Source organism: Anomaloglossus baeobatrachus, chromosome 6, assembly GCF_048569485.1.
Source record: "Anomaloglossus baeobatrachus isolate aAnoBae1 chromosome 6, aAnoBae1.hap1, whole genome shotgun sequence".
NCBI classification, from domain to species: domain Eukaryota; kingdom Metazoa; phylum Chordata; class Amphibia; order Anura; family Aromobatidae; genus Anomaloglossus; species Anomaloglossus baeobatrachus.
This window is the reverse complement of record NC_134358.1, coordinates 572,149,321-572,176,439: the sequence shown is the minus strand read 5'-3', so window position 1 is coordinate 572,176,439 and position 27,119 is coordinate 572,149,321. Positions and strand designations below refer to the sequence as shown.

General features: G+C 49.1%; 1 protein-coding gene across 1 annotated transcript in view; it reads left to right on the top strand.

The window, feature by feature from the left end:
• LOC142243700 (uncharacterized) overlaps positions 1–27,119 on the top strand; it is a 58,806-nt gene that overhangs the window by 4,937 nt on the left and 26,750 nt on the right. The window contains exon 2 of the mRNA XM_075315870.1: positions 27,001–27,109. Coding sequence (XP_075171985.1) covers positions 27,049–27,109 — 61 coding nt within the window. The 5' untranslated portion in view covers positions 27,001–27,048. The remainder of the gene's footprint in view (positions 1–27,000; positions 27,110–27,119) is intronic.

Here is a 27,119-nt window from a genome sequence, read left to right as displayed (position 1 = left end):
ATCATGAGCAGGATGGACGGGGGTATATCATGAGCAGGATGGACGGGGGTATATTATGAGCAGGATGGACGGGGGTATATTATTATGAGCAGGATGGACGGGGGTATATTATTATGAGCAGGATGGACGGGGGTATATTATTATGAGCAGGATGGATGGGGGTATATTATTATGAGCAGGATGGATGGGGGTATATTATTATGAGCAGGATTGATGGGGGTATATTATTAGCAGGATTGATGGGGGTATATTATGAGCAGGATGGATGGGGGTATATTATGAGCAGGATGATTGGGGGTATATTATGAGCAGGATGGATGGGGGTATATTATGAGCAGGATGGATGGGGGTATATTATGAGCAGGATGGATGGGGGTATATTATGAGCAGGATGATTGGGGGTATATTATGAGCAGGATGGACGGGGGTATATTATTATGAGCAGGATGGATGGGGGTATATTATTATGAGCAGGATGGATGGGGGTATATTATTATGAGCAGGATTGATGGGGGTATATTATTAGCAGGATTGATGGGGGTATATTATGAGCAGGATGGATGGGGGTATATTATGAGCAGGATGATTGGGGGTATATTATGAGCAGGATGGATGGGGGTATATTATGAGCAGGATGGATGGGGGTATATTATGAGCAGGATGGATGGGGGTATATTATGAGCAGGATGATTGGGGGTATATTATGAGCAGGATGGATGGGGGTATATTATGAGCAGGATGGATGGGGGTATATTATGAGCAGGATGATTGGGGGTATATTATGAGCAGGATGGATGGGGGTATATTATGAGCAGGATGGATGGGGGTATATTATGAGCAGGATGGATGGGGGTATAATATGAGCAGGATGGATGGGGGTATAATATGAGCAGGATGGATGGGGGTATAATATGAGCAGGATGGATGGGGTATATGAGCAGGATCATATACAAGGCAGGAGGATCATTACTAGGATGGGGTACCTTAGTAGAGAATTTGGGGACATTACCCCCATAACAGTGTCATCAGAAGATCCTCGCCCCATAACAGTGTGTCACGACCACATTTTTTGGTTAAAAGTTTATTTTCCTCCTCTAAAACCAGGGTGCGTCTTATGGTCCGGTGTGTCTTATAGTCAGAAAAATACGGTAAATATAAGCAATATATGTCGGAGTCGGTGCAAGGGAAATTCAGGAGTCTGAGTCGAAGGTTTGGCTTACAGACTCCACAGCCCTGCTTTCTAATCGAAAAAGGAAAAATGTAAAAAACGGAACATGTAAACATATGCTAAAGTGTGTTTTTTAGAGGTCGGGGCTTGATTTGACGTTTTATTACAGTGATTAGGCACCACCAACTGTTTCTTAGCAGTTTCCCCTCTTACTTTGGTTTGAGAGCTGTTCTGGCGACTACGTAAACGCCGCGTGCTGCTCTGAGCGCGTTATTCCAAGGCACCAGAAATGCAGTCAGGCCCCTTCTTCAGGCTGTGCCCATACTGTTTCAGCCTTTTCCCATCCATTTCTGTTTTTTCCTCAGTCACCACAGCTCACCGACAGGTCCAACGTAAAATTATTCGAATTTCCCATAGACTTACATTGGGCGTCGAATATCCGTGGATAATCGGATAGCGGCGACCTATCCGGCGGATAGCCATCGGATCGGCTCATACGGTATTTGATCATCCCTAATAATTACAGTGCCTTGAAACTTTTACACTTTTTTTCACTTTACACCCACAAACTTAAATGGATTTTAAATATTTTAAAAATATAAATCTGAACATTGTGAGGTGCATTTGTATTCACCCCCTGGAGTCAGTACTTTGAAGGACCACCTTTCTCTGGCTTGCGTCTGTATTCAGCCCCCCGAGTCAGTACTTTGTAGCACCAGCTATCTCCCTCTTTTGGGGTTTGTCCAGCTTTGCACATCTAGAGGTTCTTCTCTCGCTCAGTGAGATTGGATGGAGACGTCTGTGATCAGTGATTTTCGCCTCTTGTCACAGATTCTCGGTGGATTTGGGTCTGGACTGTGACTCGGCCGCTCACACACAGGAATATGCTCTGATCTCAACCCTCCATTGTAGCTGTGCAGGATGTTTTGGGTCGTTGTCCTGCTGAAAGGAGGAAAAACAACACATAGGAGGAACAACTCAAAAATAGAAGGAAAAAACAGGGCACTGCTCCACACATGTATCTCCTGACAATTGGTCAGCCACAGTTCACACTTAAAAGTTCTGATCCCACAACATCAACTTCTTTGGTTGTGTGAGAAGACTATGAACAGGGGACTACTGATCACCGCTGCGTGGTGCTCATTCAAAAAGCAGACAAAAAATCTCAAAGGCAATGAGGTAGAAAAAAGAACGAGCACTCACCAGGATCGCTGTGCGGTGATCAGGAGATCGCTGCACAGCGATCCTGGTGAGTGCTCGTTCTTTTTTCTACCTCATTGCCTATAACATTGGAGGAAAGTAATCATACCCTGCTGTAAGAAAGTAATAGTTCATATAAATAATATAGGGGACTTAGTACACAAAGCATCATCTCTGACCAGCTTCCCTGCCCCTGCTGAAGAAAATCCTCCCCAGAGCAGGACGCTGCTTCCACCATGTGTGATGGTGGGGATGGTGTTCTCTACTGTGGTCTTAACTAGTGATGAGCGAGTACTAAAAAGCTCGGGTGCTCGAAGCTCGGGCCGAGCCTCCCAAGATACTCGTGTACTCGGCCCGAGCAACGAGCCCAATGTTATCCTATGGGAGACCCGAGTATTTTTGTGAAATGACCCCCCGGCAGCATGTAGAAACCCTAAAAATGTCACAAAAGTCTCAGAAGAGTGCTCAAATGACATGGCAACAGCATGGGGAAGACCCCTTGAAGCATTTATCACTCAAAAGTCACAGATGTGAACAATTTTGTCCGAGTTTTACGCCATTTTTACGGACTCGCCAGAAAACCTTCCAAAATGACACCAAAATGAATTTTCATGGCGGAAATGTTAAGGGCACATACCCAATAGTGAGATAGAGCTGGTGTATGTTACTTTTTGAGATTAATACATGAAAGATTTTACGTGAAAACCTTGTGTGGCACTCCGATGTCCAAAACGCACGTTTTGTGCTTTTTACTAGCGATGTCGGTCATTTTTTTTTTTTATTCTATCTCCCTCAGTCCGTCGGTCTGTCTCTCTCTGTCTTGTCTGTCCCCCTCTCACAGTCTGTCGGTCAGTTCCCCCCCCTCTCTCTTACTTACCGTTCCCCGATCACTGCCGCGGCGCTGCACAGCTGTTCAAACTCCGGTAGCTTTTCCTCTTTTGAAAAAGCCGGCCGCTCATTAATCAATCTCCTATTCCCTGCTGTCCTGCTTTTCGGCGCCTATGATTGGTTGCAGTGAGACACGCTCCCACGCTGAGTGACAGCTGTCTCACTGCACCCAATCACAGCAGCCGGTGTGTGTATACTGTGCAGTGAAATAAATAATTAAATAATTAAAAAAAACGGCGTGCGGTCCCCCCAATTTTAATACCAGCCAGATAAAGCCATACGGCTGAAGGCTGGTATTCTCAGGATGGGGAGCTCCACGTTATGGGGAGCCCCCCACCCTAACAATATCAGTCAGCAGCCGCCCAGAATTGCCGCATACATTAGATGCGACAGTTCTGGGGCTGTACCCGGCTCTTCCCGATTTACCCTGGTGCGTTGGCAAATCGGGGTAATAAGGAGTTAATGGCAGCCCATAGCTGCCACTAAATCCTAGATTAATCATGTCAGGTGTCTCCCCGAGATTCCTTCCATGATTAATCTGTAAATTACAGTTAAAAAACACACACACCCGAAAAATCCTTTATTAGAAATAAAAAACACTAACAAAGTCCCTCATTACCAATTTATTAACCCCGACAAACCCTCCATGTCCGGCGTACTCCACAGTCCTCCAGCGTCGCGTCCAGCTCTGCTGCATGGAAGTGACAGGAGCTGCAGAATACACCGCCGCTCCGGTCACCTCCACGCAGCTAATGAGATGAGTATAGCGATCAGCTGAGCTGTCACTGAGGTTACCTGGATCCAGCGGTGGATGCAGCGGTGGCCGCGGGTAACCTCAGTGACAGCTCAGCTGATCGCGCTACTCACCGCCGCTCCAGTCAGCTCCATGCACCAACTGAGGTGAGTATAGCGATCAGCTGCTGTCACTGAGGTTAATCGCGGCCACCGCTGGATCCAGCGGTGGCCGGGAGTTACCTGACTGACAGCAGCTGATCGCGCTATTCTTTTCATTAGCTGCGTGGAGGTGACCGGCGGCTTTTACTATTTTGAAAAAGCCGGCCGCTCATTAAACAATCTCCTATTCCCTGCTTTCCCCGCCCACCGGTGCCTATGATTGGTTGCAGTGAGACACGCCCCCACGCTGAGTGACAGGTGTCACACTGCACCCAATCACAGCAGCCGGTGGGCATGTCTATACTGTGCAGTAAAATAAATTAATAAATAATTAAAAAAAAACGGCGTGCAGTCCCCCCCCATTTTAATGCCAGCCAGATAAAGCCATACGGCTGAAGGCTGGTATTCTCAGGATGGGGAGCTCCACGTTATGGGGAGCCCCCCAGCCTAACAATATCAGTCAGCAGCCGCCCAGAATTGCCGCATACATTATATGCGACAGTTCTGGGGCTGTACCCGGCTCTTCCCGATTTGCCCTGGTGCTTTGGCAAATCGGGGTAATAAGGAGTTAATGGCAGCCCATAGCTGCCACTAAATCCTAGATTAATCATGTCAGGCGTCTATGAGACACCCTCCATGATTAATCTGTAAATTACAGTAAATAAACACACACACCCGAAAAATCCTTTATTAGAAATAAAAAACACACACATATACCCTGGTTCACCACTTTAATCAGCCCCAAAAAGCCCTCCATGTCCGCCGGAATCCAGGATGCTCCAGCGTCGCATCCAGCGCTGCTGCATGGAGGTGACAGGAGCTGCAGAAGACACCGCCGCTCCGGTCACTTCCACGCAGCAAATGAGGTGAGTAGCGCGATCAGCTGAGCTGTCACTGAGGTTACCCGCCGTCACTGGATCCAGTGACGGCGGGTAACCTCAGTGACAGCTTAGCTGATCGCACGGCTGTCTTCATTAGCTGCGTGGAGGTGACCGGAGCGGCGGTGTCTTCTGCAGCTCCTGTCACTTCCATGCAGCAGAGCTGGACGCGACGCCGGAGTCCGTGGAGTACGCCGGACATGGAGGGTTTGTCGGGGTTAATAAATTGGTAATGAGGGACTTTGTTAGTGTTTTTTATTTCTAATAAAGGATTTTTCGGGTGTGTGTGTTTTTTAACTGTAATTTACAGATTAATCATGGAAGGAATCTCGGGGAGACGCCTGACATGATTAATCTAGGATTTAGTGGCAGCTATGGGCTGCCATTAACTCCTTATTACCCCGATTTGCCAACGCACTAGGGTAAATCGGGAAGAGCCGGGTACAGCCCCAGAACTGTCGCATATAATGTATGCGGCAATTCTGGGCAGCTGCTGACTGATATTGTTAGGGTGGGGGGCTCCCCATAACGTGGAGCTCCCCATCCTGAGAATACCAGCCTTCAGCTGTATGGCTTTATCTGGCTGGTATTAAAATTGGGGGGACCGCACGCCGTTTTTTTTAATTATTTATTTATTTATTTTACTGCACAGTATAGACACGCCCACCGGCTGCTGTGATTGGGTGCAGTGTGACACCTGTCACTCAGCGTGGGGGCGTGTCTCACTGCAACCAATCATAGGCGCCTGTGGGCGTGGAAAGCAGGGAATATGAGATGGCTGTGTACAGAGCACAGCGCGCCGGCCGGTATAAAGGCTCGGTCACGCTGTGCAGGCCGGCCAATCACTGCAATTCCACAACTAACAGGGCTGTGGCATTGCAGTGGTCTGCCAGCCAATCCCTGCATGAGGGCTGGCTCTCAAAAGAGCGCCAACATGCAGGGATGAAGACCACGAGTAAAGCACGAGTATTGCAAAATTACTCGGTACCCGCCGAGTAGCCCGAGTACAGTGATACTCGTGCGAGTACCGAGTAGTAACAAGCATACTCGCTCATCACTAGTCTTAACTACCAGAACACCTTCTTCCAAATATCGTGTTAAAGTAAATATCAAAATACAACTCACTTAAAAAAAATATAATTAAGTTCAAATCCCTCCACTTTTCCCCATCGCCCATGACAGCACCACCTGAGAGAGAGTGGTCCGCCCCTTCAGGACAGGAAACCCACTGAAATAAAAGGGCGGTACATCTCTACCGCTTCAGTTTAGGTTTCCTGTCCTGACGGGACACCCACGAATCGCTGGCCCGGTGTGAAAGCCTGGTCACTTACCAGAAGCCGGAGTCCGGGCTTGGAAGCACCGTCCTACGGTCTCAGACCCATGCGGCGGTGAGGCGCGGGCCTGGAGCTCGGCCCAGCGTCGTTCCGGGACTGTGCGCACACACTGCGGCTGCTGGAAGGCTTGTCCCTGCTGTGCAGCACACTGGAGCGAAGACCGGAAGACGCGGGGACATGCGCAGTGCGGACAGGAAGCGACTGTCTGAGCATGCGCACCCGGGTCCAAGATGGCAATGCCCATGATACAGCGGAGATTCTTCAAATCCAGGGCTGTGTGAGTATTTTTGTCCCAAACAGGATGGACGGCGCTTCATCCCCCAGCGGTGAGCGGTTTCACCAGCACGCAGCGCACGGCAGACGTCAGCGTGCAAGCCCAGGACCACCTGTTCCAGTAGAGAAAGTTGTCGGTCGGGCAGTCCCAGGAGGGATAGATCCAAGGAAACGGTTCAGCCATCGGATCTGGTATTACTTCACGCGTCAGGGTGGTGAGTGGAGCTTCGTGGTCAGCAGGGAATTTATAGTCCCCCTTTGTTTGTTTTTTGTCCCCTTCCACTTAGGCCAAATCTAGGAAGTGTGCCGCAAAAAAGAGACATAAAGAATGTGCTATCTTTCATTCCTCCCTGACCCCGGAGTACTCCAAACCCCTATGCACAGCCTGTATCCAGCAGACCCTTGTGAAAAGGGCCTGGGTTAGCAGCAGAATTGAGGGACATCATCCGGGCAGAGGTCCAAACTTCCCTCAAGTCCCTTAAGAGTGCTAAGAAACGCAGGAAGTCTCGCCATTCAACTGCCAGGTGTTTTGGGCCAGGATTCAGGGTCTTCAGCCTCCTCTGCTTCTGACACGTCCAGCTCGGACTCCTCCTCTTCGGACGACGGGGGTAGACCCTGCTTTTCAGCCGCAGATATAGGACCCTTGGTTAAAGCCGTGAGATCTACTATGGTGATTGTTGACCCCAAGGGGCCGGAGTCAACCCAGGATATCATGTTTGGGGGCCTTGATGCAAAAAAGCGCAGAGGTTTCCCTGTTCCCCAGAAGGTGCTGACCCTCATTGACGACCAATGGGGGAGGATGGATAGGACGATGAATCTCTCCTCATCCCTTTTTTTTTTTAATTAAATGTTTTAATGTTTTTATTAAGTTTTACAAGTTACAACCAAATAAACATTGGAGGCTACCCAGCCTCTACCCCCCCCTCCCAACCCTCCCCTCCCCAACAAACATTAAACAGTCTTGTAGAAAGGAGAGATAATGTCAAATCTGCAGCTCCACACATTCCTAGACAAACGTTCTTAAGTACCATTATTACATTTATCAATTAATCCAATTAGACTTGTTTTTCTTTGAGTTTTTGCTTTGTTTAAAGGCCCCGTCACACTAAGGGGTGCTTCACACACAGCGAGCTCGCTGCCGAGATCGCTGCTGAGTCACGCTTTTTGTGACGCAGCAGTGACCTCATTAGCGATCTCGCTGTGTGTGACAATGAGCAGCGATCTGGCCCCTGCTGCGAGATCGCTGCTCGTTACACACAGCCCTGGTTCGTTTTCTTCAAAGCCGCTCTCCTGCTGTGACACACAGATCGCTGTGTGTGACAGCAAGAGAGCGACAAATGAAGCGAGCAGGGGAGCAGGAGCCGGCGTCTGACAGCTGAGGTAAGCTGTATCCAAGATAAACATCGGGTAACCAAGGTGGTTACCCGATATTTACCTTAGTTACCAGCCTCTGCAGCTCTCACGCTGCCAGTGCCGGCTCCGGCTCTCTGCACATGTAGCTGCTGTACACATCGGGTTAATTAACCCGATGTGTACAGCAGCTAGGAGAGCAAGGAGCCAGCGCTAAGCAGTGTGCGCGGCTCCCTGCTCTCTGCACATGTAGCTGCATTACACATCGGGTTAATTAACCCGATGTGTACTGTAGCTAGGAGAGAAAGGAGCCAGCGCTCAGTGTGCGCGGCTCCCTGCTCCCTGCTCACACTGGTAACTAATGTAAACATCGGGTAACCATACCCGATTTTTACCTTAGTTACCAGTCTCCGCAGCTTCCAGACGGCGGCTCCGTGCAAGCGCAGCGTCGCTTGCACGTCGCTGCTGGCTGGGGGCTGTTCACTGGTCGCTGGTGAGATCTGCCTGTTTGACAGCTCACCAGCGACCATGTAGCGATGCAGCAGCGATCCTGACCAGGTCAGATCGCTGGTCGGATCGCTGCTGCATCGCTAAGTGTGAAGGTACCCTAAGCAACATCGCTAGCAACATCGCTGCTAACGAACAACTTTTGTGACGTTGCTAGCGATGTTGCTGTGTGTGACATCCAGCAACAACCTGGCCCCTGCTGTGAGGTCGTTGGTTGTTGCTGAATGTCCTGGGCCATTTTTTAGTTGTTGCTGTCCCGCTGTGAAGCACAGATCGCTGTGTGTGACAGCGAGACAGCAACAACTAAATGTGCAGGCAGCAGGAGCCGGCTTCTGCGGAGGCTGGTAACCACAGTAAACATCGGGTAACCAAGAAGCCCTGTCCTTGGTTACCCGATATTTACCTTTGTTACCAGCCTCCGTCGCTCTCACTGTCAGTGCCGGCTCCTGCTCTGTGCACATGTAGCTGCAGGACACATCGGGTTAATTAATCCGATGTGTGCTGTAGCTAGGAGAGCAGGGAGCCAGCGCTAAGCATTGTGCGCTGCTCCCTGCTCTGTGCACATTTAGCTGCAGTACACACCGGGTAATTAACCCGATGTGTGCTGTAACTAGGAGAGCAGGGAGCCAGCGCTCAGTGTGCGCTGCTCCCTGCTCTCTGCACTTGTATCTCCGTGCGCTGGTAACCAAGGTAAATATCGGGTTAGTTACCCGATATTTACCTTAGTTACCAAGCGCAGCATCTTCCACGCGGCGCTGGGGGCTGGTCACTGGTTGCTGGTGAGCTCACCAGCAACTCGTGTAGCGACGCTCCAGCGATCCCTGCCAGGTCAGGTTGCTGGTGGGATCGCTGGAGCGTCGCAGTGTGACATCTCACCAGCAACCTCCTAGCAACTTACCAGCGATCCCTATCGTTGTTGGGATCGCTGGTAAGCAGGGCTGTGGAGTCGGAGTCGGAGTCGTGGAGTCGGAGTCGGAGTCGGAGCTCATTTTGGTGGAGTCGGAGTCGGAGTCGGTATAAAATGCACCGACTCCGACTCCTAAAATATATAATAAATTGGGGACAGGAGTGCAATGCAGAATGTGCTGAATATTTTACTAAATAACAACATTTAGTATAATGCTTATATTTAAGTGAAAAATTTATTGTAGTACAATGTGAACATCAGACATTTAATTGTTTTTATGATACAATAATCAAGATATTTGGATAGAACATAAAATATTTATTGGAATACAACTTTAGAACACAAAAAAACTAATAAATTGTAAATATGTAATATATATAATATATATATATATATACAGTGTATATACACACACACAAGATATATATGTAATCTACTGTATATTACATAGTGTATTACATATTTACAATTTATTACAGTTTTTTGTGTTCTAAAGTTGTATTCCAATAAATATATTTTATGTTCTATCCAAATATCTTGATTATTGTATCATAAAAATTATTAAATGTCTGATGTTCACATACACATATTCATGTACTACAATAAATTTTTCACCTAACTATAAGCAATATATGTAGGAGTCGGAGCCGGAGTCGGAGCCGGAGTCGGAGTCGGAGCCGGAGTCGGAGTCGGTGCAAGAGAATTTGAGGAGTCGGAGTCGGAGTCGGAGTCGAAGGTTTGGCTTACCGACTCCACAGCCCTGCTGGTAAGTTGCTTAGTGTGACTGGACCTTAAGGCTAGGTTCGCACACTGCGTCTTTTTGACGCTGCGTTTTTGTGCGTTTTTGACCGCTAAAAACGCACAAAAACGCACCTGCGTCGAAAAAACGTATCAAAAAACGCATGCGTTTTTGCCGCGATTTGGTGCGTTTTTGGCTGCGTTTTGCTGCGTTTTTGATCTCTGCGTTTTGCTGCGTTTTTCCAATGCATTGCATGGGGGGAAAACGCAGAAAAACGCAGGAAAGAACTGACATGTCCATTTTTTTTTTTTAACTCAAAAACGCAGGTAAAAAAAACAGATGTGTGCGGACAGCAAAAATGAAAACTCAGACTTTGCTGGGGAAGCAAAGTCCTGCAGTTTTGAGGCCAAAAACGCACCCGAAAAACGCCGCGAAAAACGCACTGTGCGCACATAGCCTTACATTGTACACTGTTAGGGTAAGTTCACACAGTGCGTTTTTCGCGGCGTTTTTGCGCAGTTTTCGGGTGCGTTTTTGCTCAGAAAACTGCATGACTTTGCTTCCCCAGCAAAGTCTGAGTTTTCATTTTTGCTGTCTGCACACAGCGGTTTTTTTTCAACTGCGTTTTTGTGCTGCCACAAAAACGCAGCATGTCAATTATTCCCGCGTTTTTCACTGCGCTTTTCATCCATTGAGTGCAATGGGATGTTGAAAGACGCAATGAGAAACGCAAATAGGTGCGTTTTGGTGCGTTTCTAAGACCAAAAACGCAGCTATAAACGCAGGAGGTGGGTAGTAAAGTGACGTACAGGAAGAGGATTCCTTCTGTCAGTAAACACAGAAGCGTGAATCCTCCCGGTACCGTCACCGCCGCTTCCACCTCCAGTCCTGTGCATGTATGCTGCCGTGCGGCGTCATGTATGGGCGGGAGGTGGAAGCGGCTGCGAAATCAAAAGTGAACAGTAGAAAAAAAAAAGCATACTCACCTGTCTGCAGGGTCCCGGTGCCATGCCCGCTTCCAGCTCCACTCCCGGCACCGCCGCTCCGGGTGTGTGCAGTCTCCCCAGGTACGTATGCCTGCAGGATACAGGACCTGGCGATGGATCACCTGATGCAGTCACCTGACGCATCAGCTGATCGTAAGTCTCGGGCTGACGCCAGCGACCGGCCGGTTTAACCTATCAGCGGATGCGTCAGGAGACTTCATCCCTGATTACCGGCAGCTGCTGCAGTGATCGGACGGGATCAGACTCGCTCTAGGAGCTGCCGGTAATTAGCACATAAGTGAGTATTTTTTTTTTTACACCGATGCATCTGCTGATTGTATAAACAGCCTTTATACAATCAGCTGATGTGTGATGTGATTCAGGCACTTGATCCTGACACATCATCTGATCGCTTTGCTTTCCAGCAAACTGATCAGATGATATTGAATCCGGATTGGACGGCTCCGGGAGCCTTGACCCAGGATTACTGCGGAGGAGGGGGGTTCTTTATTTCAATAAAGATGGAGTCACTAATTGTGTTGTTTTATTTCTAATAAAAATATTTTTCTGTGTTGTGGTTTTTTTTATCTTTACTAGAAATTCATGGTGTCCATGTCTAAAATTGGCGTGACACCATGAATTTCAGGCTTAGGGCCAGCTGATAATATACAGCTACATCAGGGCAGCTGGAAGAGTTGGATACAGCGCCAGAAGATGGCGCTTCTATGAAAGCGCCATTTTCTGGGGTGGCTGCGGACTGCAATTCGCAGCGGGGGTGCCCAGAAAGCATGGGCACCCTGCACTGTGGATTCCAATCCCCAGCTGCCTAGTTGTACCCGGCTGGACACAAAAATTAGGCGAAGCTCACGTCTTTTTTTTTTTTTTAAATTATTTCATGAAATTCATGAAATAATTAAAAAAAAGGGCTTCTCTATATCTTTGGTTCCCAGCCGGGTACAAAAAGGCAGCTGGGGGTTGGGGGCAGCCCGTACCTGTCTGCTGTACCCGGCTAGCATACAAAAATATGGCGATGCCCACATCATTTTTTTGAGGGGGGGCAAAGAAATCCTGCATACAGTCCTGGAAGGACGATGCTGAGCCTTGTAGTTCGACAGCTGCTGTCTGCTCTCCTGCATACACTATTGGATGCAGGATGCTGAGCCTTGTAGTTCGACAGCTGCTGTCTGCTCTCCTGCATACACTATTGGATGCAGGATGCTGAGCCTTGTAGTTCGACAGCTGCTGTCTGCTCTCCTGCATACACTAGTGGAGAATGAAGAACATATTGAAGAAGGAAATGACATCAGACCTTTTTTTTTGTTCACTGATAAAAAACGCATAAAGACGCAGTGAGCAAAAACGCAGCAAAAAAACGCACCAAATCGCGGCAAAAACGTGTGCGTTTTCTGCCGCGTTTTTTTTATGCGGGTGTGTTTTTGTGCGGTTTTTGCCGCAAAAACGCAGCGTTAAAAAAACGCAGTGTGTGAACCTAGCCTAAAATGTCATTTTTGATGAAGAATCTAACCTGTTCCCATGCTACTCTCTTCTCCCCAAACCTCCATCATCATTATAAATAAGTTCTGCAGAAATTTCTCGCCCTTTTCCCTTTGTTATCAATTTAGAGTAAAGCTGGTGTCACACTAAACGACAGCGACAACGACGTCGCTGTTACGTCACCATTTTCGGTGACGTAACAGCGACCTTGTAAGTCGCTGTTATGATCGCTGCTTAGCTGTCAAACACAGCAGAAGCAGCGATCATAAGGTCGCTGTGCTACATGTTCAGAGAGCAGGGAGCCGCGCTTAGCGCTGGCTCCTTGCTCTCCTGCAGCACACATCGGGTTAATTAACCCGATGTGTGCTGCAGCTACATGTCACAGTTCAGAGAGCAGGGAGCCGCGCTTAGCGCTGGCTCCTTGCTCTCCTGCAGCACACATCGGGTTAATTAACCCAATGTGTGCTGCAGCTACATGTCAGTGCAGAGAGCAGGGAGCCGCGCGCACTGCTTAGCGCTGGCTCCTTGCTCTCCTTGCTACAGTATACATCGGGTTAATTACCCGATGCGTACTGCAGCCACATGTCACAGTGCAGGAGCCGGCACTGGCAGCAAGAGCGGAGGCTGGTAACCAGCGTAAACATCGGGTAACCAGGGAAAGGTCTTCCCTTGGTTACCCGATGTTTACGCTGGTTACAGCTTACCGCAGCTGCCAGTGCCGGCTCCTGATCGCTTCATTTCGTCGCTCTCTCGCTGTCACACACAGCGATGTGTGTGTCACAGCGGGAGAGTGACGACCAAAAAATGAAGCTGGACATTCAGCAACGACCGGCGACCTCACAGCAGGGGCCAGGTCGTTGCTGGATGTCACACACAGCGACAGCGACGGGACGTCGCTGCAACGTCACAGAAAATGGTGACGTAGCAGCGACGTCGTTGTCGTCGTCGTTATGTGTGACACCAGCTTAAGCCTAATCTAAACCTAATCAGTTCCCTGGAAGCCTCTGAGTTGGCCCCCCTGCACAATATGTGTTAATCTATTTATCCCTTTCAAAGCCCAGCTCCCAAACCCCTCTAAGCGATGCAAGTTAGGTAACCATGGAGTTCTCCATATAGAGGTATATTGTGAGATTTCCTGAATGTCTTGTAGTTTTTTAGTTTTATCCCAAAGTTTTTGGAGTAGTAGTAGGGTTGGGCAACTATTAGCAGCAGCTCCGAAGCCTCCTGCCTCTAGAACCTCGTATAGACTAGTGGAGTGAAAATATTGTTGTAGAATAGTATACTGTGTCCCCCCCTCCAGGGTCCCCCCATCCCCGAATGTGCTGTAGCTGAGCCGCCAGATAGTAAACCCATGGATTGGGTACCGCCAGACCTCCACTACTTTTATCCCGCGGCAGGGTCTCGAGCCTAATGCGTGGCATCTGTCCGCCCCAGATCAATTCCTGGAATAATGCGTTTACCTTATGGAAAAATCTTTGTGGGATCAATTGTCGAGAGTTGTGCAGCTTGTATAGTAGTTGGGGCATCCAGATCATTTTGATCAGGTTAGTGCGGCCAACTGCTGAGAAGGGCAGGGGAGACCAGACTTCCTTCTTATCCTTAAATTTCGACAGAATAGGGGTTAGGTTGAGACTCTCATAATCCTCAACACGAGTGGTGACCATTATCCCCAAATATTTAAACTGAGCAACAACCTGTAGGCCCGAGTCTACGTAATTAGGTGAGTTTGTGGTTCCATCAACCGGAAGTAATACAGACTTTTCCCAGTTGATTAATAGACCTGAGTACTTCCCAAATTCTTGTATAACCCCCATTGCCCTTGGCAGTGATGATGATGCATTGGCCAGAAAAAGGAGTGTGTCATCTGCGTACAACGCTATTTTTTCCTCCTGACCACCCCTCCTGAACCCTGTTATGTCTGGATTGGATCTAACCGTTGCTGCCATAGGCTCAACGGCCAGAGCAAATAGTGCCCCTACCTAGGTGGAAAGGAGAAGTAAGGCATCCATTAACTTTGATCCTAGCAGTAGGGTTATTATATAGAAGTCTTACCCAGGAAATAAAATCCCTCCCCAGTCCAAATTTGTCAAGTACTGCCCAGAGAAACTCCCACTCAATAGAGTCGAAAGCCTTAGTGGCGTCTACGGAGCAAATTACTCTATCCCCTGAGTTATCAACTGGCAATTGTAAGTTGAGGTGTAACCGTCATATATTCACTGCAGTTGATCTGGAAGGCATGAACCCCGACTGGTCCGAATGGATTAGTGAAAGTATAACCTTATTAAGCCTGGAAGCTAGTACTTTAGCTATTATTTTGATATCTGTAGGTAACAGAGAGGTCTATAAGAGTCAGGGATGAGGGGGTCCTTGCCAGGTTTAGGTATGACAACTATCACTGCTTCTCGCATCGATTGGGGCAAGGAGCCATTTTTGGCTGCTTGCTGGAAGTTCGACAGCAGCTGGGGGAGCAGGATGTCTCCAAACTTTTTGTAAATTTCTGTGGGGATCCCATCTGAACCCGGTGACTTATTATTGGGCATGGAGGACACTGCTAAATGCAACTCTTCCAGTGTGAGAGGACTGTTTAGGTATACCCGGTCCTCATCTGAAAGTGAGGGCAAGGGGATGTCTTTCAGGTAAGAAGCTATCTGTTCCCTATCATATTGCAGTTTAGTGCTGTAAAGTTGTTCGTAGAATTCAGAGAAGATAGCCAAAATTTGGTCAGGTTGATTGACTATGGTCCTGGTTTTGTCCCTTAGCGCCCCCACAAATGTGTTCCCCCTTTGTGCTTTAGCAATCACCGCTAATAAATGACCCGCTTTTTCGCCCTCTTCAAAGAATCTCTGTTGTGAAAAAAGTCTTTTGTTAGTGGCCCGCTCCTTAATGTGAGAGTCATATGCTTCTTGTGCCTCCCTCCATTCCAGTAAGTCCCGTGTATCCCCTGACAGAATGTACTTCTGTTCTGTCGTCTGGACCCATTCTTTAAGAAAAATTTCAAATTGTGCCGACTTAATTTTAGATCTACTGACCCCCTGTATCAGTGACCCCCTCAGACAGGCCTTCATGGCATCTCAAACAGTGTTAATCGACATCTCCCCTGTACAGTTGTCCTGAAAATAGTATTCAAGGGCTAGTTCAACCGGGCCCACATCTATAATCTGTAGCCAAAAAGGATTAAAGGACCTCAAGCTACGGCTACGATCAAGCCCGGGTAAAATATTAAGTCGTGTCAACAGTGGGGAATGGTCTGATAAACCTCTAGGAAGGTATTCTGTGTTTTCCACCATTGGCAGTATACCCTCCGAGCCCAAGATCAGGTCTATTCTGGACAGAGTGTTGTGTGTTTTGGTTGGAATAGCATGACAATCGCTTGATTCCAGGGTTTCTGATTCACCACAGATCTGAAAGTGCCAGTTAAGCCACCGTGTCCCCAAATTTGGAGTTAGGATAGTGTTCTAAGTGAGTACCCGCATTGTGTTTGACCCAATATGGGGGAATGATATTGTTGAAATCCCCCGTGCACACCACCTGTACATTGGGGGTCTTGCTAATCATTTCCGCAATTTTGTTCATAACAGTATTATTATATGGAGGCGGTATATAAACTGTTATCAGAAGGAGCTCCTTGTTAAATATTTTACAGTGCACGCAAATGAATCTACCTTCCTGATCTACTGTGGATGAAATTATCTCAAATGGGATTGCTCTGTGGAATAAGTTACTGACACCTCTGGAATGAGCTGTGTAGGTTGAGTGGAAACAATGGCCCACCCATGAGCGATTCATGTATGCTATTTTGTCGCCCTCCAAATGTGTCTCCTGTAGGCAGATGATTGCTGGAAAGTGGGATTTGACCTGTTCCATTACTGCTACCCTTTTTGTGTGGTCCCCCAAGCCACAGACATTCCAAGAAAGAATGTTAATCCTACCCGCCATCCTGGTGGTATGCGTATGTAGTGCAAGCAGTCACACCCAGCAAATAGTTCCAACCCTCCTCCACCTTCCTGAACCACATGAGAACCATTAACAGACATAAATGTAAAAGCATCATTCAAGCTGCAGAAACATTCCCCCCCCTCCTCCCGCATATAACAGTTGTCCCACAACAGAAACGTTGAAACTGAGGCACCAGTCTATCCTGAAGCCGAAACAAGAGACACAAAATTCCCGCTTCCCAAAATGGTTTAAGGCAAGGAAAAAAAAGCCTGAGAACAATGAAAAATGTAGGGAAGTGAGAAAAACAAAAACCGTCTCTGGAAGTGAAAAAGGGAAAGAAAGGAAACCCAAACTCCTCTTCCAGGGAGTTCTGCTGGAACCAATCAATGGGTATCATAATAATTTTATCCACTGGGCCAATCCTATGTAATCGCAACAGACAGTCGAGTATTCATCATCCATAAAGTCCTTAAAGGGTTACATATCAACGTTGTGAACTTTGCCGTTGCTCATTCATATTGAGCCATCTGAGAGCGTCTTTAGGGTTTTCAGAGAAGAATGTCTCTTGCAGTGCAGCTACCCTGAGCCTCGCTGGGTACAGCATGGAGTACGAGACTTGTGCATTTCTCAGGTGTCGTTTGACATCTGTGAATTGAGCTCTTCTTTTTGAAATTTCAACTGAATAATCAGGAAAGAAGGATATTTTGTGGCCGTCCACCGTTGTGGAGCCTTTGTTTCTAGCCGTTCTTAGGATCGCAACCCGGTCTCTATAATGTAGTAGTTTCACCAGGACAGGTCTTGGAGGAGCTCTCGGAGGCAGGGGTCTGGTGGGCACTCTGTGGTCTCTCTCCACAGCGTACAGGGGGGATAGGACCTCTGCGCCAAATACTTTTTGTAGCCATCTCTCAAAGAATTCTGACGAATTTGTGCCTTTCGTTTTTTCTGGAACCCCTATCAGCCGCACATTGTTTCTCCTCAATCTATTTTCTAAATCATCTGTCTAAAGTAGAAATTCCAGTTGCTGATCATGCCTGTGGGAGTCACGGGTAACCTGGGGCATTTTGTCCTCTAAGGCTATGTGCCCACGCTGCGGATTTACCGCGGATTTTGCCGCGGATTTACCGCGGATTTGCCGAAAATCTGCAGCAGCGGCACTTCCAAGCCATTTCAATGGCATTTTGGAAATGCTGTGCCCATGCTGCGGATTTTTCCGCGGCGGATTTGCTGCGGATTTTGATCCGGAAAAATCTGCAGCATGTCAATTATTGTTGCGGATTTTGTTGCGGATTTTTCCCATGCAAGTCAATGCAAGGTGTAAAATCCGCAAGAAATCCGCAGGTCTGTTCCCACAGGCTCTTTTTCCTGCGGATTTGGTGCGGATCTCGTAAACAAATCCGCAGGAAGTGATGTAGGATAGTTCAGGAAGAGGAAGTTTCACCATTTTGTAGTGTAGAGTAGTGGCAGTGTAGTCGTGTTGTGTCCGGACTCTGGATTGCCAGCTAAAAGCAGCTAGTTACAGGCTGCTTGCTTTTAGCTGGCAAAACAGGATCCCAGGTCTTTTTTCACAATTCTTTTAAAAAAAAAATGTGCTCCGCTGTATTTTCACTGTCCAGCCCGATGCAAGCAAGCAACTGAGGGCTGTGCTTCTCAGCGGGATAAGGCTGAAGCATTCTCTGCCCCTCCCGCTGAGAAGCACAGCCCTCAGCTGCCCCTGAAAATGGCGGCTCCGTTGTGAAGCGCCATTCACAGGTGCTGTACCGAGGCTCATCCAGCTGCCCTGATGCATTGGCTGGCTGGGTAATATAACGGGGTTACTGCCAGTTTTCTGCAAACTGGCACTAAGCCCGAGGTTCATAATGTCATGCCTGTGTAGACACGGCCATTATGAACCTCCGTTTGGTAATAAAGAAAAGAAAACAGTTTTTTAAAAATTTTATTTGAAAGAAAAACACACACACATCCCTGATTGCCATCTTTATTACTCCCTGAATCCCCCGACGATAATCCATGACAGCTCCGATGTGCACCCGGCTGACCCGGGCCCTGACGTCAGCCGGTCACAGCAGCCGTCAGTGTATTATTAAATGCTGCACAGCTCTTTTCCGGCAGCTGGGAACGTCTGATATCAGAGCCCTGGTCAGCTGACTTAATTCGCGAGCACAGGCGGGTCAGCTGACTTCACACCGACAGCTGACGATGTGCACTCATGTGACCCGGGCACGGACGTCAGCCGGTCCCAGCAGCCATCAGTGTACGAGATGCTGCAAAGCTCTCTTCCGTCTGCTGGGACCGGCTGACGTCCGTGCCCGGGTCACATGAGTGCACATCGGAGCCCGGCACATCAGCTGGTCGGTGTGCAGTCAGCTGACCCGCCTGCGCTCGCGAATTAAGTCAGCTGACGATGTGCAGTCATGTGACCCGGGCACGGACGTCAGCCGGTCCCAGCAGCCGTCAGTGTACGAGATGCTGCAAAGCTCTCTTCCGTCTGCTGGGACCGGCTGACGTCCGTGCCCGGGTCAGATGAGTGCACATCGGCCGACTATTCAGCTGTCGATGTGCACTCAGCTGACCCGCCCGCGCTCGCGAATTAAGTCAGCTGACCGGCTGACTTCTGTGCCCGGGTCAGCTGATGCTCTGAAGTCAGCTGACCCGAGCTCAGCTATGAACTGAGCTGACCCGGCCAGTGAGTTCTGCTGCTCCCAGCAGCCGGCAGAGAGCTTTCCTGTGATATTGTCCTGGATTAACCTCTGAGGCTTGATAGTAATAAAGATGGCAATCAGGGATGTGTGTGTGTTTTTCTTTCAATTAAAATTTTTAATAAAGGTGTTGTGTTTTCTTTATTACCAAATGGAGGTTCATAATGGCCGTGTCTACACAGGCATGACATTATGCACCTCGGGCTTAGTGCCAGTTTGCAGAAAACTGGCATTAACCCCGTATTACCCAGCCAGCCAATGCATCAGGGCAGCTGGATGAGCCTTGGTACAGCACCTGAGAATGGCGCTTCACAACGGAGCCGCCATTTTCAGGGGCAGCTGAGGACTGTTTTTCTCAGCGGGAGGGGCAGAGAATGCTTCAGCCTTATCCCGCTGAGAAGCACAGCCCCCAGTTGCTCGCTTGCATCGGGCTGGACAGTGAAAATACAGCGGAGCACATTTTTTTTTTTTTTTAAATAACAGTGAAAGGGAACATGGGACCACATTTTTTGCTATAAGCTGCGGCCACCACCACTGGGTTATTATATACAGCCTGTTAGAATGTAAGAGCCCAGTGGTGTTGGCCACAGCTTTTCTGTATAAGCACACTGTGAGACTGCTAACAAAATGGATAATGGAGAAGAAAGGAGGGTTGGGACAGGAAATGACATAAAGAGACTTTTTTTTGCCTTCAAAACAGTCAAAGCTTTATTCAGAAACACATTGGACAAAATCCGCATCAAAATCCGCAACGAAATCCGCAGCTATGCTAAGGTGCGGATTCTGGGGGAAAGTTGCGGATTTTGAGGCAGAAAAATCCGCAGCAACATTCTCTCGTGGACACATAGCCTAAGTCACTGATTCTCCCCTCTGACGCCGTCATGCGGTCATTCACTTTTTGGAGGCTCTGTTTCACACCTGATAACTCCTCCATGATTTGGCCCATCTGAGAGCTGAGGGATGTCATCATGGAGCCATTTTGAGCTATAGCTGCAAGCACGTCTTTCAGAGTGGGCTCAGCACCCTGCAGAGTTGTGGCAGGCTCAGGGGGACATTTATTATGCATGGATGCAGGGAGCTCCAGTTTGTTTTGCAAACCTTGCTGTAATAATAATGAGTCTGCATTAGTTTCTTTTTCCTCCTCCACTGTATTGTGAGGGCTGAGCTGCCTGGAGTTCCCCAGTTTAACTCCTTCATCCCTGTGTACCGTGGGAGCCCTGCATTCTGTGCCCCAGGTGTACTCAGACAGTTTTTCAGCAGGATGGGTGGCTGCAGCTCTAGCTGCTTTGGAGGCTGGTGTTTGTGTCCCACCACCATTTTGTGCAGTACCTTCCATTCCTGCTGCCGCCTCCTTCTGCCTCCTGCTTGTCCCCACGGCCATGTAACCACTGTCCAAGCTGTGCAGCAAGTGCAGGGTGGTCTCTGGTTGCTGCACGGATGATTTTTGTCCTCTCCACGGCCCAGTGGAAATCAGGATAGCTGGTGGTTCCAGGAGCTCTCCTTCCTAGCGTCCTCTCACATCTCCGGCCGGGCCACACACCCCCCTCCTCATCCCTTAAACGGAAATACCCAGTGGAGGGGGGAGCATCAGATTCCTGGGACAGAAACCCTAAGATCGATGTGGCCATTGTTAAAGCTTTCTGCTCCACCACCTTGCCATTTGAGGATATGGGGTCACTTAAGGACCAACTGCACAGGAAGGCAGACAGCTTAGGGGCACTTGGGAGTCGGCGGCAGGAGGACTACGGCCGGCCGTCTCCAATGCATGTGTTGCAAGATCCTTGATGTTGTGGCTCCAACAGTTGGAGGATCAGCTGAAGGGGGATACACCACGGAAAGACATCATTGCATCGCTTCCGCTGCTTCAAGGAGCGGCTGCATTTATGGCGGACCCCTCAATTGACTCCCTCAAGCTCCTTGCACGGTCAGCTGGCCTCTCAAATTCTGCACGTAGGGCACTCTGGCTAAAGAATTGGAGGGGGATGCCCATTCCAAGGGACGCCTCTGCGGAATGCCATGCGAAGGGACTTATCTTTTTGGTTCCAGTCTAGATGACCTCTTTACCAAGGCGTCAGATAAGAAAAAGGGGTTTCCTGTCGTCCCTGGTCCATCCACGCGGAGCCGGCCCTTTCGGAGACACCAATATTTTAGCAAGGGGTCGCAAAAACCGCAGGACCATTGGAAGGACAGGGGAAAGAGGTCTCCAGGGTTCCTCTTTGGCAAACACCCTGATGCCAAGCACAAGCCTGCACAATGACGCCAGGTTCCCGGTGGGAGGCAGGTTGTCCTGGTTCCTTGCGGCCTGGAAAGGAATCTCGCCCAACAGGTGGCTGCTTCAGCTAATATCAGCCGGGCTGAGATTGGAATTCAGTTCGCCCCCTTGGAGGTGTTTCATTATAACATCCCAAAGGTCACCAGTCCAACAACAGGCGCTACAGGCAGAAGTAAGGTTCTTGCTGGAGAAGAGGGTCATTCAGGAAGTCCCCAGGGGTCAGGAAGGGGGGGTTCTACTCCCCCCTCTTCCTGGTTCGAAATCCCGACTCCACCTTCCGCACGATCTTCAATCTGAAGGGACTGAATCGCCATCTCGTGGAACGGTCCTTCAAGATGGAATCTATAAAGTCAGCTGTTCGCCTGCTATATCCAGGTTGTTTCATGGTCGTCCTCGACTTGAGGGATGCATATTATCACATCCCTATTTACCCACCTCACCAGCAGTTCCTGAGGTTTGCTCTCTACATGCAGGGCAGTTTGAGACACTTCCAATTTTCAGCGCTGCCATTCGGGCTTTCAATGGCCCGAAGAGTCTTTACCAAAGTAATGGCAGAGGTCATGGCGCATATCAGGGAGCAAGAGGTTTTGAGCATGCCATATTTCGACGACTTCTTGCTGGTGGGCTGCTCAGCGGACCACTGTTCCTGCATATTGTTAAGGGTCACCGTCATCCTCAACAACCTGGGATGGATGGTGAACTGGGAGAAATCCAGGATACAACCTGTGCAATGTCAACTCTTCCTGGGCCTCATCCTGGATTCCACCAGCCAATTGTGTCATCTCCCTGCGGACAAGGTCACCAACTTGAGGTCTCTGATCTCTTCAATACAGACCCATCCTCGCTTGACCTTACGCAAAGCCATGTCGGTGGTGGGATCACTGACCGCCTGCATCCCGGAGGTGGTATGGGCCCAATTCCATACCAGGATCCTACAGGGGGAGGTACTCAGTTTCAGCATCAGTTCAGAAACTGTTTGGAGAGAAGAATGTCCCTGTCCCGAGACGCCTTGGCCTCCCTGAGCTGGTGGCAGGACACCTCACATCTCCTACGGGGGGTCCCTTGGCGCTTCCACATCTCGGACACTATAGTCACAGACGCCAGTCATTGGGGGTGGGGGGCGCATCTTCGACATCAGGGGATTCAGGGTACCTGGGACACTCAGACAGTTTCCCGCTCCTCCAATTACAGGGAACTCATGGCGGTGCTGAAAGCATTAGAGGCGTTCTTGCCATCCCTGCAAGGGCGCCAGGTGCGGATCCTCTCGGAGAACAGGGTGATGGTGGCGTATATCAACCATCAGGGTGGTACCAGATCCCAGACATTGTCTCTGTCCCTCCAGATTTTTCAGATGTCAGAACAGCATCTCTTGTCCCTCACAGCGCTTCATATAAAAGGGGCAGAGAACAAGGAAGTGGACTTCCTGAGCAGACACCGCCTCAGCCAGGGAGAATGGTCCCTGGACCAGAGGATATTTCATCACATTTGTCATCGGTGGGGGACACCCGAACTGGACTTATTCGCGACCAGGGCCAATCGGAAGGTGGACAGCTTCTGCTCCCTCAACCCCAGGGATCGTCCGGTAGCAGTAAATGGCCTTCAGATTTCGTGGTCTCAGGGCCTTCTGTACGCATTTCCTCCCCTAGTACTCCTACCCTCAGTGCTCCAGAAGATCAGGGAAGACCAGGCTACCGTCATCCTCATTGCCCCCTTCTGGCCAAAACGGGCCTGGTTTTATTGGCTTCAGAATATGTCTCTGGACGATCCCTGGCTTCTTCCAGACGACCAAACTCTCCTCCGCCAGGGACCAGTTCGTCACCCCCCAGAACCAGCTCTCCATTTGACAGCCTGGCTTTTGAAAGGTGGCTGTTGACTAACCGGGGGTTCTCCCCAGGGCTGGTTGATAGCCTTCTCAGTAGTAGAAAACCGGTAACTATGGGCATCTATGGGAGGGTGTGGAAACATTTTCTCCTCCAAACGGGCACTCGGGCGGAAGACCCACCGCCCGTCCCAGCCATACTAGAGTTCCTCCAGAGGGGGGTGGAATTGGGTCTCTCCACCAGTAAACTCAAGGTGCAGGTCGCAGCCCTGGGGGCTTTGTTTAATCTCCGTCTTGCACAGGATAGATGGGTGGCTAGGTTTATTGGCTCCCGGGCTAGGGCGGGGCCAGCACGTACTCCTTGTGTTCCCCCATGAGACCTTAACCTTGTCTTGGACGCTCTCACGGATCCGCCCTTCGAACCCTTGGGGGAAGTCTCTCTGAAGCATTTAACCCTGAAGGTTTTTCTACTAGTTGCCCTCACGTCGGCTTGGCAGGTGAGCGACCTCCAGGCGTTGTCGATAGTTCACCCCTACACCCAGGTCCTGGGGGATAGGGTGGTGTTGCGGACTGATCCAAAATATCTCCCCAAAGTCGCTAGTACATTCCATCGTACACAGGAGATTATACTCCCCTCCTTGTGTGATCCCCCGCATAATGCAAAAGAGACCAGGCTCCACACTCTAGATGTCAGGAGGGCCCTGGTCACTTACCTAGACAGGACTAGGGTATGGAGGAGGACTCAGTCGCTGTTCATCACCTTCCAAGGGGCTTCTAAGGGCAGAGGAGCTACAAAATCCACCCTTGCCAGATAGATTAGGGATGCTATCGACTTTGCCTACTCGGCCAAGGACACTCCTCCTCCCAGGGGGCATCAAGGCACATTTCATGAGATACGTATCTACCTCTTGGGCTGAAAGAGGCATCCGCCCTATTGAGTAGATCTGTCGGGCGGCTACTTGGTTGTCCCCTTCTACTTTCTTTCACTACTATAGGCTGGACTTAACCTCCACAACTGACCTGTCCTTTAGGAGACGGGTGTTACAGGCGGTGGTCCCTCCCTAAGGTGGTAGTTTCTCTATAAATCTTTCAGGTGGTGCTGTCATGGGCAATGGGGAAAAAATCTTAGTTACTTACCGGTAATGGGATTTTCATGAGCCCATGACAGCACCCTTAGTTCCCCCCCATTCGCTGGTTATAGGCACCCTTCGGGGAGTGTTAATATTAATGGTGTACACATTGTTCTCCTTTTCTTTGATGGTGGTATGATTAACCTTTTTTGGGCGTGCCTCTCATGCTCTGTAAACCAACTGAAGCGGTAGAGAGGTACTGCCTTTTTATTTCAGTGGGTTTTCTTTCCTGAAGGGGGCGGACCTCTCTCTCTCAGGTGGTGCTGTCATGGGCTCATGAAAATCCTATTACCGGTAAGTAACTAAGATTTTTCCATCATTAAAAATAATAATAAAAAAAATGTTATTGCTGCATTTGAATTATGTTTGTTGGTCACATCCTAGCGAGGGACAAGCGTGTGCCATACCTGATCGAGCATTGGGGTGCTCCTGCAAACTCGGAACGAGTATCTCTGGTAGTCGAGCGACCTGTTCAAATCCGTGACCTGCATGTTTCGCAGCTGTTTTTCAGCCACTAAATGTGCTCAGATTGCCTGCCATGCTGGTTACTGGCATTATAGTCATCGGGTCAAAAACGGTGTAGGGAGAGCTGCTGGAGAAGGGATAGTGTATTAGAGGGATTATTGCCTTACAGTCCTTGCCGCAACGTAAAAAATCTATTCTGTAATAATACTGCTCTTAACTGTATTCACTGTAGGTACAGCTGCTGGAGGAGGGATAGTGTATTAGAGGCATCCTTCTTGGCATGGATTATTTCCTTAAGTGCGCTTTACACACAGAGAAATCTGTGGCAGATCTGTGGTTTTAGTGAAATCAATCAGTGCCAGGTTTGTGGCTGTGTACAAATGGAACAATATGTCCATGATTTCACTGCAACCACAGATCTACCAAAGATTTATCTCTGTGTGTAAAGTGGCCTTAAGGCTATGTGCGCACGTTGCGTAATTACATGCAGTTACGCTGCGCTCTGCAGCACAGCGTAACTGCATGCATCCTGCATCCCCTGCATAATCTATGAAGATTATGCAGGAGCCGTGCGCACGTGGCGTCTTAGAGCGCAGCGCTTCGGCTACTGCCCGAAGCGCGCGTTCTAAGAAGTGACATGTCACTTCTTTCCTGCGCTTTGCCTGCAGTCCCCGCTCTGTCTATGGGAGTAGCTGCAGGCAGAGCGCATGAAATCGGCTTTTTTTTTTTTTTCATTATGGACTGTTTCTGCAGCGATTTGAAGTGCACGTGTGCTGTTCAGATCGCTGCAGAAATTTCTGCAGGGCTAGTACGCAACGTGCGCACATAGCCTTTCAGTCCTAGCTGCTGCAATGTAAAACCAAATCCCTTTTCAGGGCTCGGTGTAATCTAGTCCATTATCTTCTTTCTCGTATTTGCATTTAGTGTAGGGAGAGCGGATGGCTCCGGATTACTGATCTTCTCTGCTCATCTACCACTTTCCCTGTGATTTTTTTTTTCCTTCTGGGCTGTGACTTCTTCTATCTGTGACTTCTCCTTCTGGGCTGTGACTTTTCCCTTCTGGGCTGTGACTTTTCCCTTCTGGGCTGTGGCTTTTCCCTTCTGGGCTGTGACTTTTCCCTTCTGGGCTGTGACTTTTCCCTTCTGGGCTGTGGCTTTTCCCTTCTGGGCTGTGGCTTTTCCCTTCTGGGCTGTGACTTTTCCCTTCTGGGCTGTGACTTTTCCCTTCTGGGCTGTGGCTTTTCCCTTCTGGGCTGTGTCTTTTCCCTTCTGGGCTGTGTCTTTTCCCTTCTGGGCTGTGTCTTTTCCCTTCTGGGCTGTGTCTTTTCCCTTCTGGGCTGTGTCTTTTCCCTTCTGGGCTGTGTCTTTTCCCTTCTGGGCTGTGTCTTTTCCCTTCTGGGCTGTGTCTTTTCCCTTCTGGGCTGTGTCTTTTCCCTTCTGGGCTGTGTCTTTTCCCTTCTGGGCTGTGACTTTTCCCTTCTGGGCTGTGACTTTTTCCCTTCTGGGCTGTGACTTTTTCCCTTCTGGGCTGTGACTTTTCCCTTCTGGGCTGTGACTTTTCCCTTCTGGGCTGTGACTTTTCCCTTCTGGGCTGTGACTTTTCCCTTCTGGGCTGTGACTTTTCCCTTCTGGGCTGTGACTTTTCCCTTCTGGGCTGTGACTTTTCCCTTCTGGGCTGTGACTTTTCCCTTCTGGGCTGTGACTTTTCCCTTCTGGGCTGTGACTTTTTCCCTTCTGGGCTGTGACTTTTTCCCTTCTGGGCTGTGACTTTTTCCCTTCTGGGCTGTGACTTTTTCCCTTCTGGGCTGTGACTTTTTCCCTTCTGGGCTGTGACTTTTTCCCTTCTGGGCTGTGACTTTTTCCCTTCTGGGCTGTGACTTTTTCCCTTCTGGGCTGTGACTTTTCCCTTGTGGGCTGTGTTTTTTCCCTTCTGGGCTGTGGCTTTTCCCTTCTGGGCTGTGGCTTTTCCCTTCTGGGCTGTGGCTTTTCCTTTATTCTGTGACTTCCTTTTGGGCTGGGACTTTTTTCCTTCCATCTGTGATTCTTCCTTAATTTCTTTCACAGCTCTGAAATCCTGGTAAAGATCTGAGAAATATTAATGCTGCAGATATAATGGAGAAAGAAGAAAGTGATGTTCGTGGTGGTGATCGGTGCACAGAGGAGGATCCTGCAGGTAACCGCCC